We start from the raw sequence: 22201 nt of genomic DNA, 5'->3' as shown, positions 1-22201 counted from the left end.
ACCACAAAAAAAACTTCTGACATTTACACCAGCCTCTGCTCCCCAGGAGGATTTTCTCCAGAGGGAATAAACCACTGACAACAGCAGACAGACCTGCAGGAGGACAAGGCAAGAACAAGAGTATCAGAAACAGACTGTAAAAACAACACCAAACACACAAGCAAAGACGTCCCACTGCTCGTCTACAGCCAAGAAAAGTTCTCAGAGTGTGTTTAATGCATTGATAAGACTGAACTGCAACTGTCAGGATTGGCTGCACGCCCTAACAGTCACCATGGAGGTGGGTCTGCCCTGTTGAAGCCATTTTGAAGAAGAATGTGACACCAACAGAGCATAAATTAGAGCTCTGTAATTACTGTGCTTTCCAGCGAGACAGTGAACCAACCCAAGGCTGGCTGAGAAATCATTCCCGGAGTGTCCTGGATTCACCGTCCCTGGATTTGAATCGCATCGAAAAAATCTTAGGTGGGACTGAAAGAGTCATGGTGTCACAGTAAACAAAGCACGTTAGCGAGCAGGAAGACTTTGCATATGAGGGGAAGAGATAAAATATAAAAAGAGAAAACTTGAGGAACTACCAGAGACACTGAGTGAGAATCATGTTAAAGAAAATAGCTTGACAAAAGCACCTGAAGAGATAAAACTGCCAAGGATGGAGAAGTTTGTTTCATTAATTATCAATCAATCAATCACTTTATTTATATAGCACATTTTCAAAACCACAGGGGTAGCCAAAGTTAGACGAGGTATATGTGGTGGAGGGATTGTTTTTTTTCCTTTAAGGAGAGGCGCTGCTTGAGAGTCTGGATATTGACTTTGGATGAGACATAATTTTGCATATGGGCCTCTCTACAGAATATCATTTATATTATTATCTCAAATAAGCATTAAATTTACTTTATGTACTAAGAGTTTAACTCATTTTAATTAAATTTTATCCGATTCACATTACAGAATGTCTTCAGATTACAGGGTTCAATAAGCCGGATTGCATCTGTAATCAGATTTCTAAGTAAAAAGTGAAGATGCAGGACAGAGTGCACACCACGCCGGCTACAAAGCCCTCCTTACATTTACCATCTCTCCCTTCTGTGTTGTCCAAATAAAGGCAAACATGCCCCAAAAATGTACTTTAACAAAATACATGTGAACAAAATTTTTTCTCCACATCATATCGTTGTTCATTTCCATTATCTAGTAGAAATAATCACATAAAGACATGTTACATCAACCAGCAGATATGGAAAAGTGTTCTATCAAAGGAGGATGAAACACAAGATGGAAATCGAATCCAGTTTGGATATCAATAGTCGCCGGGAGATGCAAACAAGGGTCATTTTCAGTGATTGAAATGTCTAAAGCTGAGGACCACTCTTAGTCCATTATGTGAATATTACTTACAGCAGTGACTGATACCAAAACCAAGCCGCTTTAATACCACACAACCTAATAAAGCCAGAAACAGAATCACCATACGGCTACACGCTCCATCAAAAGGAAATGAGTTTGTTCCCTCATTGTCTCCTGCAAAATTGAACATTACTTGCTTGTGTCCTTTATGAGCAAATTCTAATTATGTGTGCTTTGAAGTTTGCGTATGAATCAAGTTCTGCATTATTAAAAAGCTGCCTACACATTTGCCTGAGCTAAATGAATGCTTTTCACTTTGCAACAGTTTTCTAGTTTACGTGGCCTTAAGAATGGAATAAAATAGTCACGGCAGATAGTTCATTCTTTCCACTGACGGATTAAAGTTACTGTGTCTGAAGCGTGAAACTGCCAACGACAAAGCCAAACGCCTTCCCTACACGCAGCTCAGGTTCTCCACCGTGTGGCGGCAGAATGTAAATACAACCTCTGCTGATCGTACTTTCTGGAACTTTTTAAAGGTCAAATAACAAGAAAGACAAGACAGAGATCACAAATGTAAGAAGCAGATAAAAAAAGGTTTACTAAAAAAGCTGTTATGCATCATTTACTATTTACAGTGATCACAAACATTGATCGATGCCTAAATAACAACAGAAACATCCTATCAAAACATCTAGAAAATATAAAAACTGAGCAGAAAGTCTTAGCTGCCATTAGTATTCAGGTGATATGTTACAGGCCTAACAGGTGGGGGAAGCGTAGGGAGGCGCCACTACGTAGATATTACTAACACACAAACCAGCACAGGGAAAGTACAAAAGAAAATAAAGTCCAGGAAGTCAGTGGCAACGACACAAAGAAACTGATGACAAAAATACAAAGTGGTGAAGATGAGACAGACGAGTGAACACATACGGCTGGTTTACATTCAGAGGCATGAAAATGTTGGATTAAAAACAGTGCTACGGAGAAGATCAGCACTCGGACAGCAACCCACTCCTCTTTAACCTGCCTCAGCACATTACTGGCTTACTGATTTATGTTGTCATGACTATCAACCCACAATGAGAACAGGTAGAGGCTTTTCAAGTCCTCGAGGAAAGTGGCTTACCCAGAAATGACGCACAGCCTCACAAAGAAAAGGTGCATTCTAAGTGTTGAAGACTATCAGGTGGGATTTTAGTTTTCAAATAAATGTCTTTTTCTTTTTCTTTTTTTTTTAAACATGGAGTGTTAATATCTGTTAATATCTACGGTGTGCTTGTGTACATTTGTATGTGCAAGACTGAGTGTGTAAATTGATCTACTGGACTTGACAGTTGTCTCCTTGTTGTGTTTGCTGTCCGACAAGTTGTTTCTCTTTCTGCTCTGGTGTCCTCAGTAGACTCCGTGAACGGTGTCCAGGTTTCTCCCCGCCACTCGGGGAAAGACGCTTCTTGCTGGAGCCGTCTGTTGGCGGACCAGTGGAGGGACTCTGGAGAGAAATGGGCCCCAAAACCTGTGAAGAGAGAACAAGCTAATAGATGAGAGAGAACAAGTGAGGAAAACACAGCAAAGTGTGGGGGGACAATTGTCAATAAAGTCGTAAATTAACGATGTAACGTTCTTAAAGCCGACACTTGTAAAGACAGGCAGCCGTACAGCTGAGGTTTAGTCAGACAGGGAACATTCTTTCCTCTTTACCTCTATGACCTGAAACCTCTACATCCTCTAAACCCATCACTGCTTCACTGACCTGGAGTGACCCAGCGGTGGGAGGGGGTCCGGATAGCCTGTGGACACATTAGGGGCCGGGCAATCTAAACTATTACATACATGTCGACCGTGATGGTTGGCGGAAGTTATTGATTCTCCTACTCATAAAGTCTCTGTTCAGCCACCTGAAAAAGCTGCTGGACGTCCTTCAGGTGACCTCAAAGACACAGGGTCCGCTTTCTATTTCAATAAGTTAAGACCTTTTGTCTGTTGCTTAGCAATACTACTAATAATGTCCCTTTAGAAGTAGTAGTTCTGGTGACAACTTTGAGCAGCTGATAAAACTCAAAATAAAAATCTAATTAAAAAAATCTGACTTCTGAGAAATGCGGAACAGCACTGCTTCTCCCAATGCATAAATATCTAAAACATTCTGAATACATGGTGACTAATACCAGTTGTAACACCAACAGTCGGTGCACAGATAAGGAATGTGAGAAGGGAGTGTGGCAGACGGACGTGCCAGACATCACTGCTACAGAAACACTGGCAGCTCATTTAGATCTGCTCACTCCTTTTTCTGCTCTGCGCTAAGAACCAGACTTCACTGTTTACAACACATCGAGAGATGTTGTGGAATTCTGGAAGAGGTTGATGTAGGATGAGGAGCCCGACACAGAGAGACACACCGGATACTCAGGTGATTTAGGTTGAAATGAGGTTTACTGATCAGGAGACGTGACACTAACAGAACAGCAGTACTGCCAGCATCAATTCTGAGGATTTCTCTCACAATTCGGTCCTATAACGTCCTTTGGCAGGAACCACATCTAGGTGTAATCTGGCCTTGAGAGGTACAGAGAGTGCTTGCCTTTCCTCCTACAATAGATCTACATGAGATCAAGAATCTATAGAAGATTTGCAGATTAGTACAAGTACTGCTTTTACATGAGGGGTTCAATCAGAGGAGCTAAGGGGAAAAGTTCAGCACCGTCTGTAGAAGCTTAACTCCAAGACAGGAAAGCAATTTTTCCTTCACAAGAGAGAGTACAAAACAATGTGTCTGTAGAGTTTTTTTGTTTTGTTTTTTTTTTTTTTTTGAACTGGCTTTTGGGGAAAAGCTTCTCAAGCAGAGTTCTGTACTGTGTAGAAGAAAGCAGGAGATGCTGTGTTGCTCACCTTGCCATCAGGTGCAGATGTGAGAGGAGTCTGTCTGGCAGCCAGCCGGGGACTGCAGCGCTTTGCTGTGGTTCTTCTCATGATGAATGGACTGGCCTCCCCCAGGGGAATATCAGCAAACCCTGAGGGACAAAGCATGACGTTTTTTCTTACAGAGAATGAAACTTACAAATAAAGATCTGGTGCTTTGTTCATGAACTACTATCCCACCTAGTCAGTTATTAGTTTTGCACATTTGCACCTGAGCTTAGCCAGCTCATGTTACACACCCATCCATGTCTCAAGCTCATAAACCTGCCACTGGCTTTCTGCTCGTCTTTCGTAATTAAAGTGTTGATTTTTTTTATTCCTGTTCAGGAAACAAAAACAACTTCCAGGCAGCAACTGGCCACTCCTACAATTTCAGGCTTTGCCAAAGATTTGGATTGTGCAGCAGCCCTGCTAGTTTTTCTCAGTAAAGTTGTTATTTTAGTGACAATGCTCACATCCCTGTGTGCTGAAGTTTCACCAAAACAATTCCCGTCCCTGTTTTGAGGGGGCACTGTTGCTGCATCCTTTGCTTAGCACCGTCCAATATGATGGTGTGTGATTGGTTCAAAGAATGACAAACAAGCCAGAACATTTTGTCCCTAAACAAGAATGATAATGAGGTGCAGCCAGATCATTCTGGGCTGGTTATACAAGGCTAGTTAAAATCTAAAGAGAGAGCTGTGGCGTCTGGAGTCATACTGTAGTAAAGTATAGCCTGCTATTGATTCATTTCTTGTAAGTATTAACATGTTCTCTACACCTCCGTTCAAAGCTAGTTAAGCTGATAGAAGTAAAAATCACACTAGAAACCAACCTGCATGTGTTCCAGATGTTGGTGAACCTGTGATAGTGTTACGTTGGGATATCACTCAACACTCACCTTTCTGTACCAGCTCAGGAAGCCCCTCTGGCCTGAACTCTTCATCGTCCTGTTCAGCTTTTGGTTTGGGTGTCGTCATGGCGTTAGCTTTGATCTTCTTTGTCAGGTTGTGCAGGGCCTCCTGGGCGCTGTCTTTGTCACTGATGTCACGGTGACCTCGTTTCCCTGAGGAGCCCTGAGGAGACCTCTGAGGAGCCACGTTCTCTGTGTTGTTGGGGGAGGACTTCCTTCCTGAGCGCCGGCGGCTGTCGGTGCTGCTGGAGAGGCTGTTGGCTTCATCAGTACGCTGACCAGCAGTAATCTGTTCCAGTCGTGTGTTCAGTGCGTCATTGGTCTCCTCCAGTTTGTGGACTTGAACCATCAGGCTGCAGTATTTATCCATGCTGTCATCAGCCTCTTTACTTTTCTCCTCCAGAAGGTTGTTCAGTTCATCCAGCTCGCTCTTTATTTCCTCCAGTTTCCTCTCCTTCTCCTCCATTTCCTTCTTCTGTCCATCGAGGGCGGCCTTAAGGTCCTTCAGCTCCTTGTTGTTCTCTTGTGACTCCATCAGTCTTTCTTCAGCCTCTGTCGTCTTCTTCTCCAGGGCTTTCTTCAGGTCTTCTGCGTCTTTCTTTCTCTCCTCTGCCTCCATCCTCAGCTGGGTCACTTCAGCCTGGACCTCCTCACTACCCTTTCCTCCTGAAACATAAATGTGGCCCAAGTCAAAAGATGATTCAACTGGACTTTCTGGAGAAAAGGGAAATCTCTGAAAAAAATTTAAATATGGTGCCTTCCTTCTTGTGAATTCCTTCACAAGAAACAAACTGCAAATTTCACTTGGAAACTGGATTTTACAACGATTACTTGCGTGCACACCTGAGCTGTTTAACATCATTTGCTTCTCCTGCTCCAGCTGTTTGCAGGACTTCATCCAAAGACTCATCTTGCTCAGGGCAGAGTCTCTCTCTTTAGACAGACGAGCAGCACGAGACGTCAACTCAGATACCTGGAGGGGACAGACAGAGTGAAGTGGAATTAAAAGAGAGAACAGTTTCATATGGATCATCAGTAGCTTACCACCTATCATCATACAAAGAACAGTCCACAGTTCTCGTATTTTCTAAGTCTCTTTTCATATAAAGGTAAACATTTTAGATTGTAATGTTTCATATGCCAGGTGGCTGGAGCCTGTCTGGATAGACAGGTTTATTGTGTGGAAGCTGGAACTGGCTGTTTGTTTCTTCCATTTCTAAACAGGTGTGAGTCTGTATGCTCATATACCTGTTCGTTGAGCTGTGAGACGGACAGTTTGTTTGTTTCCAATTCCTTCTCAGTGGAGGCGACTGTTGTCTGAAGACTCTCTTGTTCTGCTTTGAGCTTCTCTTTCTCCTCCTCTGCTTGTTGTTTTTCTTGTTCCAGTGAGGAAACAGCTGAAGTCAGCTGCTTTTTCTCTTCTTCGATCAAAGAAAGGGAAGATTGCAGGTGTTGTTTTTCAGCCTCCAACTTCTGTCTCTCCTCCTCTATTATCTCCTTCTCTTGCTTTGATGAAGAAAGATTTTGTTGTAACTCATGTTTCTCCTTTTCTATCAAGGAGAGGCCTGACTGAAGCTTTTCTTTCTCATCTGCCAACACACTTCTCTCCTGATCTAGTCTTTCTTTCTCCTCCTCTACAGATGCCAGAGTGCAGCGAAGGTTATCTCCCTCTTGCTGTAATGATAACAGGGTGGAGTGCAGTTTCTCTTTTTCCTCCATCAGCTGTTTGTTTTCTCTTTCTATCTGTTCTTTCTCTGCCATAAGAGATGAGATTGACTGTACTGAGGCTTGTCTCTGATCAGCCTCATTCTCCCTCTCCTTTTCCAAAACATCTCTCTCTTCCTCTTTAGCTTTTATGAGTGTTTTAAGCTCCTGAATTTCCTCTTCCAGTGCCGCAATATGAGTGCTCAGATTGTTTCTTTCCTTCTCCCACTCCTCTCCCTGAGATTGAAGCCTCCCTGCCTCTGTCTGCAACTCCTGCAGAGAACTCAGCAGATGTTGTTTCTCCTTCTCCAACTCTACTAACAGAGACTGCATCCTGTCTTTCTCCTCTTCTTTTTCAGCAAGCTTTTGTTCAAGCAAAGTCTCTCTTTGCCGAGAGGCTTCCAGCTGTGCTTGGAGGTCATCGACTCGTTTTATTTGTCTCTCTGTTTCCTCTCTCATCCCTTTCTCCAGCTCTTCGACCATGTATTTCTGTTTTTCCTCCTCCTCTCTTCGGTCTACCTCTGCCTTCTCCAATCCTCTCTCCAGCTCCTCTTTAGCTGCTTTTAACTCCTCTATCTCTCTGTTTTTTGTTTCCAGCTCTCTCTCCATGTGTTCTTTCTCAGATCTCAGGTTGTCCAGTGTGGCAGAGAGCTCTGATAGTTTCTCACTAAGCTCTTTCTTTTCTTCCTCTACCTGAGGATCCGGATGTAGAGGAATGTGGAAAGGCAGCAGCAGAGAGACGAGCCAAGGATGGGGGAGAAAATAAAGGTGGAAAGGAAAGAATAAGCATGAGAGAAAGGGAGATAAAGTTTGATTAATATTTTGCTTGGTTTACAACAAATGTCATGTTTTACTTTTAGAAAAAAAGCATCCGAGACACAGCAATAGTCAATCTGATTAGTCTTAAGGTACCTTTCTCCTTTCCTCCTCGAGCTCATCTTTGGCTGTTTCAGCCTGTGGAAGAGAAAATCAAATTTAGTTGTAATTCAGTGTAAGAAAGATGCAGCGGTTATTTTTTGACTGAATGTTTGTGCCAGGATACCTGTAGAACAGCATCCTCCAGACTTTGCTCTACATCCTCTTTTTCTCGCTCCAGGGCGTCAATGCGATCTTGCAGTGAGTCAGACTTTCTCTGGGCAGCTACAGAGACACACACAGTCACATTTAGATCAACACCTCACAAAACTCAAGAGGTTATGTCATTTCCACTGGTGTTAAGGGTTACCTTTGAGCAGTTCTCCCATCTTCTTTTTCTTCCTCTCATCTGACTCAATGCGAACCTGGAGCTTTTCAATACCAGTTCTCATCTGCCGAACCTCATCTTGTGTGGAGTTCAGGCGAGAGGCAATCTCTCCTTTTTCTAGCAGAGAGGACTCGAGAGACTGTGAAAGGCGACAAACTTCTCCTTCCAAAGCCTAAAGGGAAAAAAGTAGGAAAGTATAATTTTAAACAGTTCAGATTTGACAGATATTTGGGTGAAATTTTCAGCTTCACTCTTCTTGAAAACTAAACTTTCTGAATGATTCTCTGCTGCTATTCTAAAATCATGAGAAAAAATGTGAAAATGTACGACAATGAGACAGAGAAACACAAAAGCATTGAAAAAACAGCATCTCTGCAGACACCAAACTTAAACATACAACAACCTGCTGAATGTCATACTTCCTCCTCACCTGTATCTTGCCGACCATGGACTCAGTGTTTTGATTAGCGGAGGTGTGGTCTTCTTTTATCTGGTTAAGATGGCCAATAAGCTCCTCTCTTTCTCCACACTGTTGAGAGACTGCCTGCTCCAGGACCTTAACCTGCTCCATAAGCTTTATATGAGAGAAATGGAATTAACTTTTAGTTGAGGAAAACTCTCAACATGAAGAACCAGTAAACAGCATAAACAGATGACATTAAACTCACCTAGTATCTAGAATAGATATATAGACACAGTACAAACCAGGCCTCAGAAAGACACATCTTAGGTTTTGTTCACTTCATGCACCTGCCCCGTTATATTTCAGGTGTTTTGATGCTTTTAAATGAAAGAAAAGCTGATCATGTTGGTACTATGTGAAACTAATGCTATTACTCAGGTATTTATCTCACAGACCAAAACCACATTTCTGTCACCATTCATGTTGCTGCACTCTGAACTGAAAACCAGATCCGACACGTAACCCCGTCTCAGACTGAAGTGAAACTTGTACCTGTTGCCTCTCTGTCTTCAGTTTCTCCATGTTGCTTTGCACGGCTTCGTACTCCTTCCTTCCAGCTCTGATGTCGTCCTCCAGGATGGAAATTAGGTTTCTGGTGTCACCGTTAGTCTTCTCCAGACTATGAACTTTCTCTCTCCACTGGCCCAAAGACTGGCTTAACTCGTCTCGCTCCTCAGAGCACGACACAAGTTCAGATCTCAGCTGGGTGGTCTGGAAAATTAGATTTAGAATGGTTTCTGTGATCAACAAGCTTACAAAACGAAACATGTTCAACAGGTTCTTGCCAAGTTAGTTTTTGCACAGATGAAAACTGAAAGACTTGAGCCTGAGTATTGCTTTCAATACTTTTTCTTCCCCAATACATTAACTTTGCCTTTACACATACAATATTTTACCGTTTTACTTCACAGGCTTTTAACAGAGTACTCACCTCTGTCATTAGTGTTTCTATCTGTTGCTCCATGCCTGAACCAGTCTTCTTCTGGGTCTCCATTTCATCCCTCAGTCTGGTCCTCTCCCCCTGCATGGTCTCCAGCTCTGATTCCATTCCCAGGATGTGCTGCTCCAGGTTGGCTTTCTCAGAGCGAACCCTCTTCAGCTCACTTTCCTGCTGGAGAAACTTCTCGTCCCATCCACCTAACAAACCAAGTAAAATATTTTATCAATATAAAAGTACAACCTTTGACTATATTTACCAAGCGTTTAACAGCTTGTTTCAGACTGAGGTTTAAAATCTGTGATCTCTGATTCATTCTTAGATGCTTAACCCTCTGGGGATGCTTTAATTTACTACCCTTTGAGGATATTAGAGGACAAAAATGTCCCCGATATCCCCAGAGGGTTAAAGGAAAATATTGAATTAAAAACAGATACCTTTAGCCATCTCAAGTCCTTCCAGCATCTCCATAACATCAGTCAGCTGACATTTAGCTGTTTGCAGCTGCAGAGTTAATGTCTCATTCCCCTCCGACAGCTGGGTCAACTAAATATAAGCACAGAGCATTGACATAAACAGCATTAATAATTGCATCATTACACTGGCACTAAAATGGTGTCTGGCATTCTGCCATGTCCTCCTCCTACCTCGTCAGCAAGGCCTTTCTTTGCCTCCAGAGCATTTTTCAGCTGACATGTTGCACCACGTGCCTCCTCCTCTGCAGCCTGAACTTTCTTCTCCAGATTTTGAACTTGAACTTGCAGTTCAGAGTTCAACTCTTTTCTCAGTTCCAGGTCAGAGCTCAGTAGGTTGAACTCTGAGCGCAGGGTCTCAAGTTCATTTTCCTGCTTTGAGATCATCTCCTTGTAATGGTTGAAATCATCATGTACCTGGGATGACTCTGTAACTGATAGAGAGATGTGTGTTTAAATAACTTGACTGAAGCAGAATGCATTCGAATGTGATGCTTGAATTAGCCAACCAAGTGTAATCCTTAAGTCTACAATGTAAAAACAAATAAATAAATAGTATCTCTCTACAAAGTTGTCATTTCTTTGTAAGTATAGTGATAAAAATGTTGAAATCTAAAACTAAAATATGAGCTCAGAGTGGTTCAGTATACATGCCCAAGGAGAAACATACTTTTAGAGGCACCATTTGATCACTCACCAGAGGATTTTGACTCTCTCATCTCAGTCAGGGGTGAAGATTGTGAAGACAGGTCAAAGATTTCAGGCTCATTTTCAGAAACATCTCTGAGACTACAGTTGTCCTCAGAAGCCTGTAACAAAGAAGATGAAAACATCAAGACTAGCACCATCATGAAAGCGAAATAAAATAAAATAAAAATGCTTATGCATTCAATTAAACATATTTTATAACTGTGAATTTAAAATACAGCCTGAATTTAAAACTCTGGAACATGATCAACAATATTTTTTTTAAATGCTTTTGAATAGAAAATTACTACAACAGAAGTTTATAAATAATAATAAGCTACCTGACTACATTATTTGCAAATCAATAACGCTTTCCTGCTCTTCAGGTAACTGCAGGGCAGCATCATAACTGAAAGAAAATACACTAACAATTGTTTTTACCTGCTGAGGAAGATGTTGCTCGTCCTCCCTTATCTCCTCGACAACAGCTGCACTTGTCTCCCTCTCCTCCTCCACTTCCTGGATAATCTCCTGCTCAGTGGTGTCTACCTTGCAGATCAGCTCAGTCTCACTAGCAGGCCAGAAGAGAAGAGATTTTTTTAGATACTCAGCTCAAAGCAGATTGCAACTGCATATTTTTGCTTAGTACAAAATTCATACTACCTGGAAGTCTCATTAAACTGGTGAAAAGGTTCACTCAGTTCAGACGCCACACACTGCTCCTCCACTGGCAGAGACTCTGTACTGGTGCTGATGCTTGTTTCAGTTTCTGACTCGACATCAATCTGTCCTGCAGCTTCAGCTGGGAAAACCATTACAGATAATTAAATATTAATTATATGCATTTAGAGTACATCCACTAATTCATGAAAACTTTACTGTAGCTTCAGTCCACACTCACCACCGCTGTCTGTCTCCTCGGTCTCCATGTGGCTGATCTGTTCTGCAGGGTTCTGGGTTCCCTGTGATTCTGAGAGCTGCTGTATGAGGCTGTGCTGTTGGTCCACCTGTTCCAGCAGTGAATCGTACTGATGCTTGAACACAGTCAGCTCCTTCTGTAAGACCGCCAGCTTGTGGTGCAGCTCGGCCTGTTCTGCCTCAAACTGCTGGTTCCTGTGATACAACATTAAAGCTGTTATCATTTCAGCTACTATTAACCAGACCAGCTAATATAAACCTAAACTTGGAAAACAGACATACCGCTCTTTGTTGTCCTCCTCAGTCCTCTCATCCCTCATCTCAAGCTGCTCCTTCAGCCTCTGACGTTCTTGTTCGGAGGTCAGGAGGGAGCCCTGAATACTCTCGTTCTCCTCTCGAAGAGAAGCCACCTCATTTTCATGCTTCTCTATGCTTCCTTGTAACTGAAGCTTCTCTTCAGTTACTTCATCGACACGAGACTGTAGTTTGATGTTGTCTTCAGACAACTGATTGTAAATAGATTCGAGCTGAAGCTTTTCCTCCACTACTTGATTTAATTTAATCACCAAGTCACTTTTCTCAGAGGTTAATGCGGAGAGTTGATTCTCAAGTTCACTTCTTTCCTCCTTTATCAGATTCAGGGTAACATCAAGCTGGGCTTTCTCCTCAATGACCTGACTAAGGGCCAACTCGGCCTCATGTTTCTCAGCAGTCATTTCATCGATCTTGGCCTCTATTTGCTGCTTTTCTTCAGTTAACTGCTGAACGCTGGTCTGCAGTTGTTTGTTCTCCACAGATAGCTCTTCTAAACTGGCCTCCAGCTGTTTCTTCTCTGCATATATTTGAATATTTTCAGTTTCAACTTGCTGTTTGTCATGCGTTAACTGTTGCAAAGAAGTCTCAAGGTTGTTTTTCTCTTGGAGTAACTGGTTGACACTGTTGTCTTTGTCCTGAGCTATCTGCCTGAGACTTGTCTCTAAGTTGGCATTCTCTTCTGTCATCTGACTAAGTTGAGACTCTAATGTGGCAACCGTCTCTTCCAGCTGGTTTCGTTTGACAGCATCCTCTTCCAGACGACTTACTTCACAGCTCCTCTCAAATAACTCCTCCTTTGCTGTGACATACTTTGTCTCCAGCACAGAGTTCTGGGATTGGACCTCATCCAAGCGGGTTTCCAAGACAGAGACCTGGAAATAGAGCCATTAATTAATGACAACACAGCACTTTAATTATTTTAAAGATGCTTTCTTTCACTTTGTCCCTAGACATAGCTATAAACAAGGAATGAGACAGAGGGCAGGTCAAGGTACAGAGCAGCATGAGCAGGTAGAACAACTAAATAAACCCAGGAGATGTTTTAGACTTTACGTAGATGTGTGGTTGTTTTGAGCGTGGCAGACTTTTGTGTAAGATAGTGGCCGAACCTGGGCTTTGCTTTCCTCCAGCCTGGCCTCCATGTCCGACATCTGGAACTTGTTCTGAGCAAGCTGAGCCTCCAGTGACTCTATAGTTCCCTTTAGCTCCTCTGTCTGACTGTCAAAAGAGTTCATGGCTGTCTCGTTGTCCTCCAGGTCCATCTGCAGCATCTCTAGCTGCACCTAATTAAATGGATAAAGAAAAACAAAACAACTCAGCACACTTCAGTGGAAGATCCTTTGAGATGGTGAGATTAACATAACATAGAACTCTTTTCACTCTGTGTATAAGAAGAGAACAGATATGTCAAAGGCCAAAACGTATAAAACCAAAGAAGACATTAGTAACCCACCTTGATTTTGTTCATGGCAACCACCTTCTCCTTTAGGAGATCAGAGGTTTTGGCCTGCTCTGCCTCTGCTTCATTCAGCTTCTGCTTCAGACTCTTTATCGTGTTGTCTCTTTCTTCCAAACCACGTGAAGCAGCAGACAGAGTCGTCTTCATGGTCTTGATCTCCTCCCGACGAGAACTTGATTCGGCTTTGGCAGCACTTATTGTTTTCTTCGCTGCATCAAGCTGCTCTTTAAGGCTTTTCTCTTTATTGACGTGATTTTCAATTTCTAAAGCACGGCTCTCTGACTCTTTACTCATCTTCTCCGTCAGATCTTTAATCTCTTTTTCCAAAGCAGAGATCAGGTCAGTTTTCGTGGCCAAGGTGTTCTCCAGGTTAGACTTGATTTCTTCTGTGGACGAGTGACTCTTCTCCAGAGCTTCTAGGGTCATTTTAAGGTCAGCATAAGACTGATTTACCACATCGAGGTCATTCTTCAAGACAGCAAGCTTCTCTGCTGCATCTTTGTTCGCTGCCATCTTTTCTTCTAAGGAAGAAACCTGATCCAGCAGGGTGTTGATCTTCTCAGTCTGACCACGCTGGAGGATCTGAAAAACACATTTTTGTTTGTTATTTCTAAGAGTCATAGTTGCAAATCCAAGACACAGAACACATACTAATAAACTAAATGACCAAAACACTACTGATTTAAAGAGTAAGTAAGTAGTATGTAGATAAATTAAACAATACAAAAGTTGTAATATTTTACCTCTGATTCCTTCTTTATTTCTTGAGCCAAAATTTGCAGCTCATCCTTTTGTTTCTCCGCAGACAGGATCTGAGCTTCAGCCTCTCTGAGCTGCTTCTCCGTCTCTTCTGTCTGGCTCCGCTGATCTTTCAGTTCCTTTTCTAACTGCTTCAGCTCTTCTGATTTCGTCTCGTACATCTTTTTCATTTCTTCTTCCCCATCCGACATCGTCTTAATTTGCTTCTGCAGCTCAGCTCCCAGTTGCTCCTGGACCTTCAGGAACTGCTCCATGGAACTGATCTGAAACATGAACAGAAAATCAAACGATGACTTTAAAAAAGGTAGAAAAATTATATACAGCATACATTTATGTAATGAACCACAAGAGGTCAATACATCAAATCGACCATTTTACAAAAATCTTTTTGTTTAACCTCTTAAGACGTAGCGTCCACATTTTAGGTTATATTACCACAGTAGTTATTTATTTTTATAATTTTATTGTTGTTTTTCATATATATTTTACTTTTCATTTTTAAAACACATTTTGATTTTCTTTATATTTTTTTTATTCTCTTTGCTATTTGATCAGATCAAATGGCAAAGATAAATAAAAATTAATATCAAACAAGAGCTTGGGTCTAAAGAGGTTAAAATACTCACCTAAGTGCCAAACAAAAAGATAAATAGTAATATATGATAGTAAAACCTAATTGTGATAGTTTTTAATAACTTGGATATCTTTCATCTTGAAAACAAGAAGCCTAGAATAACACTATCTAAGCGGTCATACAACTCCTTTCTGGCATAGCAGCAACAACTGAACATTATCATCTTCACAAATATTGTATTTATTACAAGACGATTTTTTTACATTTTATTTCTCAGGAAAAAAAAATTCTCATCTAATTAATTACTATTGCTCAACATTCTGCAATGCCATTTAATAGAAAACTTTTGCTTTAAGAACTGATTAACAAATTAACGTATCACATAAACAAGAAAAAAAGTGACTTCAGCTGTTAGGCAGAATGAACCATGAGCAGTCTGTGCTAAAGCTTCCACAGCAGTTTAACGTCATTAAATCAGACCTGGTTTTTGGTAAACAGCAGCTCTTGCTGGACCTCCTCCATCTGCAGCTTGATGTGTTCAGTCTCCTCCACCTTCGCTGAAACACTTTCCTCACACTGCTTTAGCAGGGCTGCCTTTTCCTCTGCCAGTCTACAAGAAATTAAAGATGAAAGACAGGAAATACATTTTAAAAGTGAGCTACACTGGGGACACACACCTGTACATCTGTAGTATAAAGATCACTGTGTCTTCATTCCAACTCATACAAAAACTGGGAAATATTGGGGCATTCCTAGATATTTTATTGTAGATATATTTATTATCCTTCAAAGTGTAGAATTTTAAGCAAGGCTACAAAATACTGTTGCAGAGTGAACAGCTCCCACCTGGCATTTTGCTCCTCCTGCTGTGCAGTGGCCTGTGTGAGACTTTCCCTCAGCTGGCTGATCTCAGCCTGGCCCAACTCTACCAGCTGGTCTTTAGAGCGCACCAGGTCGCAGGCTGCCTGGTGCTCCTCCTGCAGCTCCGTGTTTGTCCTTTCAGCAAACTCTGCCCGAGAAATTTCCTTTTGCAGCTGTAACTCCAGACCTTTGACCTGTTCAGATGAAAAACGAGCGCTAAGTCAATAAGGATAATTCAATAAGGGCTGATTATAAATGAAATCAATTCCTACTGATCGGTTTTAAATAAAAAAATAAAAAAAATTGCGGGCATTCTGTGCTGTTAGTGAGACAACAAGCTAAATAAAGACAAAGCAATTTAGTGATGCGAAGAGGTGATTTATCAACACACTGAGTTTAAAATCGAGATCAAACATCAAATGCGAGATCTTCAACATTTTAAACATGTTCTTAGGGATCACTGGTCACACATGATAGAGCCTCACACAAGACTAAGACTCCGTTTTCATGAGAGACTATCTTGGAGACCATTCAAGGTGTTATTGTGGAAATAAACATGATAAGTCACCTGTGCTTCAAGCTGAGCCACCTGCACGCCAACATTCTCCAGGTCTTTGGTGTGCTTCTGTCCAGCCTCAGAGAACTGAGACTGAAGCTCTTTGTACTGATGCTCTTTCTCTTCCAACTCCATGCTCTTGTTGAGGAGTTCTCCTTTCAAGGAATCAATGTGAGACGAGAGATTGGCCTTTTCTCCCTCTGCACATGTGAGCTTCTTCTGCAATGATGAAAGGAAACAGATTCAGGGTGAGGGTGAGTCTACTTAAAGGCTATGATTGTTATTTGGTTTTAAATCCTGATATTATATATATTTTTGAATTTCCCTTCTGGGATGAATAAAGTATTTTTCATTTCATTTTCATTTCATATATTTCTCATTTTAGTGCCTTTTGACAAATTTCTGAAAAGTTAAAAAGAACAGAAAAAAGCAACATATATTTTCAAACGTTCTTGCATCAGCCTACAGCATCTCTAATCTGAAGTGTAATTAATGATCATTAACAGTATTATACAACACATCCTAGAATGTACAGGAATACATGAAATTACTATTTACAGATGCTTTTTAAGAATCAAACAATAATTTAAAAAATAGTGTTTGTACTGTCAGGGTTTTTAGATTCAAAGCCTTGTGAGTCCTTATGATTTGATTGAAGTCTAACCAGGTAATGACGCGTTGAGACCTTTTCAATTAGTCACATTTACTTATTTTCACTTAAAACTATTTTAAAAAGTACAATGCATCCAAACAATTGCATAAAACTGTATGGAAATGGTTTCACTTTACCTGAAGTTCACCATTAGCTTCATTCAGAGAGCTGAGACGACTCTCCAAGTCGTTAATTTTGTCAGTGAGCTCCTTTTGCACAGCTTCGGTTTCATTAATTAAGGTCTCCTTCTCTGTCTTCCATTCCAGCAGAGCTTGATGGTCTTGTTTCAGTTTCGTGCACTCATTCTGGCTCGCAGTGAGATTGGATTTCAGCTCTTGACTCTCCTTCTCCAGGACTGTCAACCTGTTGCTCAGCCTCTCTGTCTCTTGTTTCTGTTTCTGGAGTTCATTCTGAGATCTGCAGAGCAACAAAATATTTACAATGATTAAGAAGCAAATTCAGTAAGAGATAGAATATCCTCTTTACTCCCTTAAAGTGTGAGTAACCTCATGTTTTCGTACAGCAAAATTATGTTTAACCTGTCATTTTTGGTCTCTGCATCAGAAAGTGTTTTCTTCAAGTTTTCCAGCTCTCGAGCTGAAGCCTGCGTCTGCTGTTCCAGTTTAGACTGAAGTCTCTTCAGCTCTTCTGCCTGTCCTTCTGATTTTGCTAAAGTCCCAAAAGACAAATCAGTTAAACACTAAGATAACTCAGGTAATTCTTTAAAATAACTGCTACCTGTGCTAATGCCATTTCCATCACTAACTTACCTTTGAGATCATCCAGCAGTCCCTGTGTGCGTTTGAAGCTCTGTTCTGAGCTCTTCTTCTCTTCTTCCAGTTGAGTCAGGCGCCTGTTACACTGGTCTAACTGGACAGTCACGCTGTTCTTCTCTTTCTGCAGCTCCTGGATGGACGAGGAAGAGGATACAAGTCAAAGTTAAATCAGCAGACATGCTCATTGTCAGCTCACCCTTACAGAAAATGCGTTTTCATCAAAATGCAACCCACCTCCATCTTCTTGCGGAGATCCTGCTCTTTGGTCTGGCTGGCCTGCAGGCTTTGCTCTGAACGCAACAGTCTCTGTTTCTGCTCCTCCATCTCTTTCTCCACCTGACCCTTCTGGACGCACATCTGGACAGAAGCAGGTGTGACAGTACAAATGCCTTAATGTGTATTTTGTAGGATAAAACTCTGTTTTAACATGCCAGCTGCTGACATGCTGTATGTAAACTGATATTGTTGATGTTGTAGCCGTGCTCTTGACAGTAAACTGCATAACATTGGGAAACTTTGAAACTGTGGAAAGCAATGTAAAAGCCTCCAACATTTCTATGCATTTTAAACTGCTTTACAGAACTGGTTTGCGCCTTCACACGCTGAGGGTTCAGTGGCTTGTCCCCCAAGTTGATGCCTGCATGAAGCTAGAAAGAATAAAGCAGAAGGAGGAAGAGCAGAGGTAGTGATGTTACAAAGCTACCTTCTCCATGTCAGCCTGCAGGACGTTGTTGTCTTTTTTGGACTGTTGTATCTCTTGTGTCAGCTTGGTTCTGGTCTGGTTCAGCTGCTGATCCAAAGCCTGATGTGAACTCTGCAGCTGGGCAAGTTCCTACACAAACAAAACATTTGCATTAATATTTTTAATATTTAATGAAACCTAAAAACATTAGAAGCCTAATGATCATATGACTCCACACGGTTGCACCTTCTGACTGTCTCTCTCTTGGTCCTTGAGTTTCTGCTCCAGGGCTCGTTTGCAGCTTTCAGCGTTGTGCCTCTGACAGCTCATCTCCTCTGTGACTTGTTTAAGCTTCTGCTCAACTGAAGAACACTGACAACAACCCAGAACAACATCTTAGTCATCTTGCCAGCCACTGACAGGTTTCCTTAACCTTTTAACCATCTTTTCTCCTGTGAAATACGCATCCAAGCAGATATTTAAAAGAAATTTAAATAAATTCCTACCTTGGCTTCAACCTGCTGGTGTCTGTCTGTGGCCTGACTCAGCTCATGTTTAGTCTTGGCCAGGTCTCTGTCCCGTTCACTAAGGTCTTTGCGGGCCTGATTCAGTTGAGTTTGTAGTTCTTGCAGTTTGGAAGCCTGGTTACGAATTTCCTTCTCCTGATTAGACAGATTCCTCTCCAGCTCTGACACACGACCACGCAGCTCTGATGAAGTAAGAGAAAAATGTTAAACCCTGTTGCTTTATACATGCTGGATGTCTAACAGTTAGCATGAACAAAACTAAACACATTTCAGGAACTTTACATAATATTTCACTAATAAATGCTAAGACTGTCTATCATATTAATTACAAAAAAAAATAATAACAATCCACCTTGATTGAGAGTCTTTAGCTGCTCCATCTGTTGGGAGGATCCACTGGGACTCTGCACTGGTATGGAGCAGCTCATCCGCTGGTTGGGCTTGATTGGTGTCTCTTCGTGGGCGTCCCACAGGGATGCCCCTCGCCTCTTCAAAGGCGTCTCCAATGCACCCTGAGATTGTCGACTGTGGGCCTGATCCTGCTGTTGCCATGGGAATATGGAGGACCCAGCCTGGCGGGCAGCAATGTCCTTGTGGCTTACACTGACTGATGACTGACTCAGCAGCTAAAAGAGAAGAGACAAGGTAAAACCACTGAGAAACAAACACACACAATAATGCATTTAAAATATGTATGTATATATAAATAATGTACTTACTTTGACCTGCAAGACTTTCAGTTCTGTCTCCAGTCTTTTTCTTTCTTCTACCTCCTGGTTGTATTTCTCCTGAAGCTCCTCAAGTCTATTATCTATAAAACATATGCACAAATTACATGTCTGGGTACAATAAAAACTTCACTGAGACAACACTGGCTGTTAAGTAGAACAGAAGCAAATGCAGTTGACAACAATCTCACTGACGTATGTAAACAGCACCATGACATATAAGCACACAACTGTACACCAACAATATGGGTAAAACAAAATGAAATATATGGGACCAATACATTTTGACTATAATACATCCATCCATCCATCCATCTTCTCCCGCTTATCCGGGGTCGGGTCGCGGAGGCAGCAGCCTGAGCAGAGCCGCCCAGACTTCCCGATCCGCACACTGACTATAATATTTTCTTAAATATGCACACACAAAACTAACTATGATTTAATGCACAAACAATTACCCTGCTGTCTGTAGGCTTGGACGGGTGCTGGAGTAGCAAAACTCTTCTGTGGAGTTGTGTAGGGCTGCAGGTCAACTGAGGAGGACGATAAGGAGGCTGAGCCGGCAGGCTGAGAACGATCTAGTTCATTTTTGTACCTTGACAGACAAACAAAAAAACAAACAAACAAACATGCATCACCCGTCATTCAAGATTTAGGACTTAAAATCTCTAATTCTAGTCATCATTAAGTCAAACACTAAGCATCACTTAACATAGTAATAAATCACTGAAGCTGATTTATAAGTGCACCCACTCTTTTCCATACACACAACTGAACTCACTTCTTAAGCTCCTGCTCCAGTCGCTCTATGGTCTTCCTGCAGGAGTTAAGCTGACCCTCCAGGTAGCTCACCTACGTCCAGAAAGAGGACTTAGTTAGAATGGCAATAAGTTTGAATTTCATGTTAATTCCAGATATGTGTACACTTGACCCCATTTACATTTGTACATGTCATCATAGCATGTGATTGTGTAGATGAGAATAAGTTCTTTAGGTGTAAAAGCTGTACACAGACAGATACTTTTTTTTTTTATAGATAGAAAATATGGTATTTTTCTTTTTCCAGTACATTTCAGTCAATGGGCTTGAAGCAGCAAGATATGTTTATTTCTCTCACATCAGACACTAACCTGCTGCTCTTTGACTCCGAGGTCATGAGAGGCCTTTTGGCGAGCTTTCTCCACGGAGTCACATGACTCTACTAAAGACTGGTTTTCTCTTTTCAAAGAAGAGATCTCTGACCGTTCACTGTCCACCTGGAGAAGGAAACATTTGATTAACAGAGTCATGTCTGTAGGATACTTGAAATATTTTGTGCACATATGTATTTTCTCCTCGTGGAATTTCCATCATTTGTTCAGGCAGCAGCAAGTTTCCAAAGGGACTTAATGGAGTTCTATTTATCCAAACACATTAGAATTCTGAGTTGATTCAATTATTCCTAATAAATGCTGACCTTTTGTTTCTGTTTCTGCAGGGCAGCTTCTAAGGAGTCCAGCTGAAACTGCTTCTGTGACCTCTCCTTCTTCAGCTTGTCCAGCTGGACTTCCATCTCCTGGATCTTCTGCAGGGCTTTCCCTGGAAGTCCATCCTTCCACTCCTCCACCGCCCAGCTCATGGTTTATAACCTGACTGAACACACACACATTTTATTGACCTTACAGCATGAAGGTGAACACAATGACAATATGCAGATCAACAATAAGAAACATTGGGGTAACCACCGAGTTCTCTACGTATTGCCATGTGATAAGAACAACACAATGCGCAGGTTGAGCTCAAAGGAAGTTGCTTTAAAATACTTGAAGTGATTTAGACTTTTCTTTTTGTTACAGTGCAATGCCATCATGTTGACGTATAACGTATAGGTGAACGTAAAGTTAAATAAATAATGTTTAGGGGGAAATGACAACATCAACAAAGTTTGTTTACATGCCTTGCCTGGTTTTAATTGCACTACGGCCAAGCTTTGGTTGTAAGAAGACGCTGTAAGTAAACAAACGTTAACGGAAACGTTGAGTTTACCGTTAGTTGAATTAATCGGTCATCCGCTCGGCCATTATGCGGCACTGCTGCGATGTTAGCGCAGATTAGCTAGCTACGTGGGTACTGTTGTTTGCTAAAGTCGATAATTAACCTGCAGCATTAACCATTTCCTATTCATTTTAATAAATAACTAACTAGCACACATGTGAAGTATGAATAAAAGTAACTTCAACTTAAAGTGGAACACCAAGAACCACTACATACCGTTTTTGTTAGACTTAACGACAATTCCGCTGAGCTGAACACGCTTTTAGCAAAGTTAGCCATTGAATTTATCCAAAATGTGCCAGTCTGAGGTTGAAGGTTACAACAAGTGTTTGGAAATGACACATGTGCTAAAATTAACTTGAATAAAGGCAAAGTTTGGCTGCACTTACTTTGGGCGCGACGCTTCTTAACCAGGCTCCTGAACTGTCCGAGTTTGTTCTGTTGGAAAATTCAAACTGCAGCGGAGGAAGCCGCAGCCACTCAGCTGGACGCCCATTGGCTAGCTGGTGTTACGTCAGTGAGAAACCGCACATGATTGGCTTATACCTGTTCCTGCCTCCACAGTGCCCCCATGTGGTGTGAGCTCATAAACACTCCTGACACACAGGACGTCACGTATCGTTGTCCTCAAATGTATTCACACCCTTCCATTAAACAAAAGGAAAAAATCACAATAGTCACTCAAA

The 22201-nt window shown here is 41.6% G+C and overlaps 1 protein-coding gene across 1 annotated transcript; it reads right to left on the bottom strand.

The window, feature by feature from the left end:
• Positions 1–1925: 1925 nt before the first annotated feature.
• Positions 1926–21940, bottom strand: cenpf (centromere protein F). Its single transcript, XM_008286752.1, has 38 exons — positions 21905–21940; positions 20938–21113; positions 20612–20737; positions 20263–20333; positions 19940–20076; positions 19473–19564; positions 19106–19379; positions 18733–18935; positions 18473–18598; positions 18248–18376; positions 17779–17901; positions 17539–17674; positions 17308–17437; positions 16906–17185; positions 16129–16335; positions 15546–15754; positions 15180–15309; positions 14110–14388; positions 13361–13948; positions 13017–13190; positions 11875–12779; positions 11576–11787; positions 11338–11476; positions 11116–11245; positions 10685–10796; positions 10162–10421; positions 9952–10060; positions 9509–9714; positions 9070–9288; positions 8545–8688; positions 8097–8286; positions 7914–8011; positions 7784–7825; positions 6416–7564; positions 6011–6140; positions 5156–5833; positions 4246–4367; positions 1926–2869 (listed from the first exon to the last, which is right to left on the bottom strand). Exons 2-38 carry the CDS (start codon positions 21097–21099, stop codon positions 2675–2677), a joined length of 8616 nt encoding a protein of 2871 aa, XP_008284974.1. The 5' UTR covers positions 21100–21113; positions 21905–21940; the 3' UTR covers positions 1926–2674.
• Between the last annotated feature and the right edge of the window lie 261 nt (positions 21941–22201).

Source organism: Stegastes partitus, unplaced genomic scaffold (genome assembly GCF_000690725.1).
Source record: "Stegastes partitus isolate 25-593 unplaced genomic scaffold, Stegastes_partitus-1.0.2 Scaffold467, whole genome shotgun sequence".
Taxonomy (NCBI): domain Eukaryota; kingdom Metazoa; phylum Chordata; class Actinopteri; family Pomacentridae; genus Stegastes; species Stegastes partitus.
This window is presented reverse-complemented; position numbering and strand designations above follow the sequence as displayed.